The sequence below is a fragment of the Aegilops tauschii genome, chromosome 4 (genome assembly GCF_002575655.3).
Source record: "Aegilops tauschii subsp. strangulata cultivar AL8/78 chromosome 4, Aet v6.0, whole genome shotgun sequence".
NCBI classification, from domain to species: Eukaryota; Viridiplantae; Streptophyta; class Magnoliopsida; order Poales; family Poaceae; genus Aegilops; species Aegilops tauschii.
The window spans coordinates 300,414,508-300,422,748 of NC_053038.3; the positions used below are offsets into that span (position 1 = coordinate 300,414,508).

An 8,241-nucleotide genomic window follows, 5' to 3' on the forward strand; every position below is an offset into this window, starting at 1 on the left:
AAAAAAAAGTTTCCCTCTCGATTTATGCGCAAAATAAGCACGACCATATACTCCCTTCGTCTAGGTGTGTAAGTCACCTTACAAAAACCAAATAATTTCAAAACATTTAGGCACGGTACATTAACTCCCTCCTCATTTTTTGTTTTATGACATATCAACCAATAAGAGATGTGGGCCGTGCATGCTTTCAATGACTTGAGACTACCAAACATGACATGCAATGGTTAGTTCATTGCATCCAATGCTATTAATTAGCAAAAAGACATTAAGTTTTCTCGTTTTCCTTTTCGCCTTGGTCGCGGTGCACAACGTAAGATGACTTACACACCTAGACGGAGGGAGTACATGATGTCACACCGTACTCTCCATTTCAATGCGAACACTATACAACCATTACTTTTTTTGGGGGGGGGGCATTACGCATAACCCGTACAGGCTTTATTGAATGCTGCTACACGCACTAGTTAGTGCCTGTCACTTGGACGAGTAGGCATGCCCGTCGTCGTCGTCGTCACCGACGCGCTCGTGCTGGTTCAAGACAGACTGCAGCTCCAAGGGGGTGGCGGACAAGGCCTTGATGAGGTTGCCAAACCCGTGCAACGGCGACGGCAGGGACGAGGGCATCGGCAGGCTCAGCCCCTTCTTCAACGACGGGACCTTGGCCTGGCCCAACTCTACCTGGCCCATCAGGTGCACCACCCCTTTCTCCTCGTCCTCCTCCTTGAGCGCCGCGAGCTTCTTCTTGTTCTGGTACGCCATGTAGAGCGCCAGCTGCGCCGTGCCCATCACAAAACCCATGGCATTGGGGATCTGAAAGTAGTTCCAACAAGTGTGAAGTTAGTTAAATTTGTGCCTCTATGTACTGTATATGCGTATGGACGTCATGTGTGCATACCCCGATGAAGTAGTCCTTAACGAGCAGGGAGTAGACGCTCCAGATGCCGCCGTTGAGGAAGAGGAAGAAGGACAGGGAGAAGGGCATGTACTCCACGCTCCGGGTCTTCACCACTGTCCTCTGCATGCATATCAATTTAATTCACGGCGGATAAGTTTTCAATCAATCGGTTGTAAAAAGTCTCAACATACTGCCAGAGTGAGCGCATTTGAGTAATCGAGTACGTGGCAAACAAAAACGTTCTTTTTCTCCCAAGAGGTTTGAGTGCGATGAGAAACCGAACCAGTTAAGGCATCTGAAACACGCATTAATGGTCACCACCCACCAACTGTGGCCTGCGGGGTTACATACGACTATGGATAGACTGTGTGTCATGTCCGCACATGCCGAGACTTAATTCCAAATTACTGCAAGTCCAGGGAATCAAAATCTAAGGCCTCCTTTGGTTTGTAGGAATCTTGTAGGAATTTCATAGGATAGGATTTTTGAAGAAAAAATTCTCATGGGGCCCTTTGGTTTATAGGAATACATTCATATTCCTATGTAGGATAGGAATCAATCCTTCATATTTCAAAGGATAAAAAACATTAGCCTAAACTTAATGGAAAAATTCATATCGTATGCATCAAATGACATGTCTTTCTCTATAGAAATTGAGATGCATGTCATCTCACTTCCTATGATTTTTCTATTTTTATGATATTTCTATCCTATGAACCAAAGGAGGCCTAAATATGTAAGTTTCTTGAAAAAAAAATCTACTGTGGATATGTATTTTGACGGGGAATGGAAATCTAGAATGAAGGCACCGATTATTAGTAGGACTGAAGGGCATCTCCGACGGCGGTTATCAAACTGTGTGCGGACATCCGGTTGGGCACCACGCCATCCAATCATGTTCCGCAAGTATCCGTCCATTTCAAACAGTTTAAACATGAATTACGAATAAAATTAAACTAGTTTAATATATTACATGCAAATAGGTGAGAAGTCTTGTTGGATTCAAGGTGCGATTTGATGCGTGCTCAAGCGAAGCTTTCGCTTTTATTGCTTCTGCTATAAATCGAAGAAAACGACATCAGACCAACACCTACTGCTTCATGACAGATTTGGGAGAGTTACACCTACTGCTATAAAACCGAAGAAAACACTGCTATTTTGTTAAAAGTAGACAGTTTCAAACTGCGATTCAGACTTGGGAGAGTGTGGTTTTAGGTGACTCTTCCAAAATTTCAGACATTTGACAATTGAAAAATATGATGGGAAATGACTTTGTCCTAGTTAAAGCTACTTCCGCTTGTCCCCGCAAAAAAAAAGAGTTACTTCTGCTTGAAAGGAAACGCTACCGTGAGAGAGACAGTTTCGAAAAGAAAAGAAAAAGGCAAGATTTTGGTGGTGGTAGAAGTGAAGAGATAATCGAGCTTGTTACTAACCATTGCGGCCATGGGTGCAGCATACATTGCGATGGTGAGAGCGGAGCAGAGAACCCCCACCGCGAACAGCCGGACGGCGCCGTGCAGCGCCACCAGCCCCACCACGACGACCGCGGCAAAGAAGCAGATGTTCACGCCCACCACCACCTTCGCCATCTTCACCTGCAAATTAGTTATCCACACTTCAGATCCGTCCGGGTTCCATCTGCCCATGACGAGAACGCCGCAGCAGCGCTGCTAGCTGAAAATGGGATTGCGAAGGGCGCAGACGGATGGACGCACCTTGGTGTCCCTGGGGGCATAGGCGAGGTAGAGGGCGACGTAGGTGGCCTGTAGAGCGGCGCCGGCGGCGTTGACGGTGATGATGAGGAGGCCGCTGGGCTTGAGGAGGCCATAGAAGGCCCAGAGGGAGGTGCAGAGGAGGGTGGTGACGTACGGCAGCCACCGGAACTCCTCCGTGCTCTTGTTCCGCACGACCCTCCGGAAGGTCGCACTGAATCATGCAAGCAAAAGCATCAGCTTCTTCTGGATCGCGCAAGAAATGGTAAACCGCGAGCGCTTAGTTATATATATATATATATAGTCGAAATTGCTAGCTGAACTCACATTGGAGATGTGAAGACGAGTATGGAGATTATGTTCCCTGTTGCAGAAAAGAAGGAGAATGATGTTGAGAGCAGTAGCATTTAAGCAAGAGAAGGTAAGCATGAAGAAGTTTGGATCGGCCATTGAATTTAAGCAGGAGAAAGAGAACTGACCAACGATTCCGACGAAGAAGCTTGGATCGGCCATTGGATTCTACTTGTTGCAGTGTGAGAGACGGGAGGTACAAATTGATGGCAAGCTACGTACTTCTCTCACATAGACATAGATGACCATATATATAGATAGAGCACTGCTGGACAGCCTCAAGTGTTTGGTTGTACTGCTAGGATCTTGTCCCATAAGCACGCATCAGATTTCACAGTGCCGGATCTGCACAGGGGCCACACATAGACATAGGCCGGCCGGCCGGCCGGTCGGTAGACAGACGTGGCGTGCTACGAAGCGGTGAAATCCATCCCGGGCACTTTCTTGACCTCAAGATTTCTCCTATTAGTTTCCTGGCCACATGGCTTGGCTTTTTGTTGGCCGTAGGTAAGCAGCCGGTAGTGCAGATAACCATTTCCGACGTACGTAGCTGGTTCGTTAATTGAGCGCTGTGGATATCCGATTCTGCCTTGTCGGCCGCAAGAAGTTGGACTAGATCACTACCAAGGTGCCATCAGCCTTTGCACGCTCGGGCTCTCACTTGCTAGTTGCTAGTAGTAGCTTTAGCTAGTGAGGGTTAGGCATGGCAGGATCCAGAATTCCAGACGCCACTCATAGACTAGAGGCCGAAAGGCGAGGGAATGTGACGTCGACCATGGGAACGGACACAGATCGGAGGTCGACCACACGTTCTAGAGAGTGGACACGTTGCGGCCATGGGGCTACGCGGCCGTAAGACTACCCATAATAGAAATAATATAGGTAATAACATTACATATATCTAGATAAAATTGATGATGTGGTAAACAATAAATGAAAAAAAAAGCTAATTACTAGTAGTATGATTAACATCACACATATCAAGATAAGATGAGTCTATAGCATAATAAATGAAGTGTTGCATGTTACCATACATATGTTATTTTTTATTATAGAGATAGTAACATAGACCAGTAACATATGCATGTTACCCGTCTATGTTATTACCCATTATGACTGGTCTAAGTGGGAGCAAGTACCGTACGCGCGATGGCTACACGCCAGCCGATAAAGAATCTTAGATATTCCGGCGTGGCCGTCACCGAGTCCCTGTCCAGTGTGGCCATCTCATCTCGTTCGTAGATGGAAGTAGATCGAGAGGAGAGAAAGACGGGAGGTGACGGCGGCGTCGTCGTCGTCGGTTGGTGAAGTAAAGCAGTAGAAACGTATGGCCTGGGACGGACTGGACTGTTAGCGGAGCAGATCGGAGAGCAGGTGGCTAGATGTAACAGTTAGACGAGGAATTCGTTTGCTTTTGTCTTTGTGGGGGTACGCCCGGAATGAGATGCTACACGCACTGGCCTATGCTTTGGGACCAAAGCATGCAACTTGCATCCAGCATCGGATGTTGTTATCACGGCCTGGTCGACATGACCGCTTAATGTAATGGGAGCAACGACACGTCTCTCACCCAGTCATCAAATGTTACTCCTTCCTGACTTTGTCGTTCAAATTGAAACCAGTGAATTACAGAAAACCACCACATTGACGCATAGGTTTGCAGAAAACACTGATTTATAATTTTGGAACAACAAACACTAATTCTTAGCCTAATTTTTTGCAAAAAGCATTTATCGGTAGCTTAGGCCATTTTAACCATGATTATGACATATGGGTCCCGTATTTGATGACATGGCGTAACATTGCACGTTAGACATCGTTAGACAAGGGATTTTCTAGATTTACAAAGCAGTCCTGTAATTTTATATGAACACCCTTAAATCAAAACAAAAGAAATCAAGTTCATTCATGGATCGAGCAAGGGCGCCAGAGGCTGGGCCCGAGGCGCGGCGTGCAACCCGACCTGGGCGTCGCAGCTCGGCAATGGCGGACGCGAACCCCCTGCCGAGCTTGGCGGTGAGGAGGGTGCAGGCCTCCTACAGCTCCGGCGTGTCCACGTAGACGAGCGGCGAGCCCCGCCGCCGTCTCACGCAGCTCCTCGGGCCACTCCCGTTGCACGTCGAACTTGGCGGCGAGGAGGGTGCGAGCCTCTTGCGGCTCCGGCAGGTCGCCACACCGGGTGGCCGCATAGACGAGCCTTGCCGTCTCGTCCCGCAGCTCCTCGGGCCATTCCCGGTGCGCGTCGAACTTGGCGGCGAAGAGGGAGCGTGCCTCCTGCAACTCTGGCAGGTTCCCGCCGCCGCCTCCCGCAGCTCCTCGGGCCACTCCCGGATGACCTGCTCGGCGCAGAGTAGTGTGCGGTCTGGGTAGCCCAGCGGGAGCAGCTGCTCCATGTCCCCGGTGTCGAGGTCGCACCTCCTCTTCTCTCTGGCCCGAGGAGGGAAGGACGATGGCGATTTGGATCCGGACCCACATGTCATAATCGTCATCAAAATGACCTAAGCCATCAATCAGTGTTTTTTTGCAAAAGATTAGTCTAAAAATCAGTGTTTTTGTCCCCAAATTCGTAAACCGGTGTTTTCTGCAAACCTAGGTGTCAATGTGGTGGTTTTTTGCAATTCATTCAATTGAAACGGAGGACGCTTCCCATTCCCATTTTCTAATACTCCCTCCGTCTAAAAAAGTTTGTCCCTCAAATAAATGTATCTAGCATCAAGTTAGTGCTAGATACATCTGTTTGAAGAACAAGCTTGGGACAAGCTTTTTTGAACGAAGAGAGTATTAACCGATCAAAGGAGCAGTATATAACACCAAAGTCAGGTGAGCTTAAATGCATGGATGCTCCGTTTCAAACCAATAAATGCGTTTAACCACGAATTGACGTGGAATTGGGCGGGCATGCGTGTTATGGTCTCACTACGGTTTCTCTCTGTTGATTGATCTCACATACTAGTAGCACATAGTCTCGGTTTTTTTTGGAACGATGAACCGGTATGTATATTATAAGTAAAACAAAGTAACAAATATGTAAAAAGAAATACAAAAGCTCAAAATGAACCAAGTTAACCAACACCAGTAGTAGCTAGTAGGAAAGCCTAAAATGTTCACTGGAGCTTAAGTAATGTACTGATCAATCCAGTTAAGGAAGACCTTTTGATTCTATGCTTAACCACCAAGAGGTCATTCCTGTGTAGTCTGCTCCATGAAAATATGGAGGTGTCTAAGCCTTGATTTAGAGTTTCTCTGCATCCAGATAATTAAAAAAACAATTTCCATGGCAAATTTGGATGGAAATTCTTGCAGGGAGCATGATCTCATCCATAGTTGATTGCCTCTCTTCCTGTTGTTAATCAAGTAATCCCAATATTTCAGGGCAAAGGAACAATCTGAGAAAAGATGAAGGACGTGTGTGACAATGCGGGAAACATCTTGCCTATCCTGGCTGACGTGGTACGTGTTATATAGATGGGGTGCGAGCCCAGATACGCGTCCAGGTTGTTGAGTAGACAATCTAGGAGTACATCTTGGAGGAGAAGAATACAAAGAGATAAGAGGAGATTAAGATTGACATAAGAAAGATCCTCCTTGCCGTACACACCAAGGACTGCGCACAATATTATGTCACGTTTGACACCCTCCCTTAATCACAATTTCATCAAGTTGAGATTATGCTTGAAGTCTTCAAAACTTCTTGTGGGTAGAGCCTTGGTAAAACCATCTACAACCTGGTCTTTGGAGTGAATAAACCGAATGTCTAAGAGTTTATTTGCAACTCTTTCTCGGACAAAGTGAAAATCTATCTCAATGTGTTTGGTTCTAGCATGGAAGACTGGATTTGCTGATAGATAGGTAGCACCTAGATTATCACACCATAAGCATGGAGCTCTAGTGCTTTTCATGCCTAGTTCCTTCAAAATAGACTGCACCCATATGATCTATGTTGTTGCATTGACCAATGCCTTGTATTCTGCTTCTGTGATGGACCTGGAAATAGTGGCTTGCTTCCTTGCACACCAAGATATCAAGTTAGGCCCAAAGAATACTGCAAAACCACCAGTTGAGCGTCTGTCATCCAGACATCCTGCCCAGTCTGAGTCAAAGAAAGCACTGATAAGTGTAGAGGATGACTTGCTGAAATTTAGGCCAATGCTCAAGGTATTTTTCACATATCTTACTATACGCTTTGCAGCAGTTAAGTGAACTGTAGTAGGTGCATGGAGGAACTGACATACTTTGTTAATAGCAAATGAAATGTCTGGTCTGGTGAGTGCCAAATACTGAAGTGCACCTACTAAGCTTCTGTATTTTGTACTATCTTCTGAGTCCAGAAGTTCTCCTTCAGCAAGAGATAACTTTTCTGTGCTAGATAAAGGAGTGGGTGCAGGCTTACAACTTTGCAAACTGGCCTTTTTTACTAGGTCTGTTGCATACTTTTCTTGAGAGAGGTGAAGGCCATCCTTGTGCTGCTTGACCTCAATCCCAAGAAAGTAGTGTAGATACCCTAGATCCTTGAGAGCAAATTCTGCACCCAAATCCTTCAACAGTCCTGTTATGGCTTCATCATATGAGCTTGTCACAATGATATCATCAACATATATGAGAACAAATATGGATGTATTTGACTTGTTGTAAATAAATAACGAAGTGTTGGACTTTGAAGGAACAAAACCAAGTGCTTGCATCTTTTTACTGAGACGAGAATACCATGCTCTTGGAGCCTGTTTCAGTCCATACAAGGCTTTGTCAAGTTTGCACACATGAGAAGGTGCACGTGCATTTTCAAACCCAGGAGGTTGTTTCATGTAAACCTCTTCCTCCATAACACCATGGAGGAACGCGTTCTGCACATCTAGCTGTCGTAGACTCCATCCCCTAGACACAACAATAGACAAAACAAGACGGATGGTGGCAGCTTTAACAACTGGACTAAATGTGTCCTCATAGTCAATACCATACCGTTGTTTAAAACCCTTTGCAACAAGTCTAGCCTTGTAGTGATCAATGGTTCCATCAGCTTTCCTTTTTATCCTGAAGACCCACTTACAGTCAATAAGATTTTTACCTTGTTGTGGGGGAACCAAATGCCATGTTTTGTTTTTCTGAAGTGCCATGAATTCATCATGCATTGCCTTTCTCCAACTTTCATTGCCAAGAGCCTCTTCAAGAGTGTTGGGTTCTCCTGGTTCACTTGTCGAACATACCAGCCCATATTTTGTAACATGTTTGCAATCAACAGGTTTAATTACCCCTTGTTGTAGCCGTGTACAACGTGGAGCAGCAAAA

The 8,241-nt window shown here is 45.9% G+C and overlaps 1 protein-coding gene across 1 annotated transcript; it reads right to left on the bottom strand.

The window, feature by feature from the left end:
- Positions 1 to 211: 211 nt before the first annotated feature.
- On the bottom strand, positions 212 to 3,615 carry LOC109750234 (bidirectional sugar transporter SWEET16). The gene is made up of 6 exons (XM_020309197.4): positions 3,087 to 3,615; positions 2,935 to 2,971; positions 2,611 to 2,821; positions 2,329 to 2,490; positions 896 to 1,015; positions 212 to 810 (listed from the first exon to the last, which is right to left on the bottom strand). The coding sequence occupies exons 1-6, from the start codon at positions 3,118 to 3,120 to the stop codon at positions 475 to 477; spliced, it is 900 nt and encodes a 299-aa protein (XP_020164786.1). The 5' UTR covers positions 3,121 to 3,615; the 3' UTR covers positions 212 to 474.
- Between the last annotated feature and the right edge of the window lie 4,626 nt (positions 3,616 to 8,241).

Excerpts from the sequence above, each read along its gene's own strand:
- LOC109750234 (XM_020309197.4), bottom strand. The coding sequence starts at position 3,120 with ATGGCCGATCCAAGCTTCTTCGTCGGAATCGTTG. Across the intron at positions 2,822-2,934 it reads CTCGTCTTCACATCTCCAAT|TGCGACCTTCCGGAGGGTCG; the intron begins GTGAGTTCAGCT and ends TGCATGATTCAG. Across the intron at positions 811-895 it reads TTAAGGACTACTTCATCGGG|ATCCCCAATGCCATGGGTTT; the intron begins GTATGCACACAT and ends AACTACTTTCAG.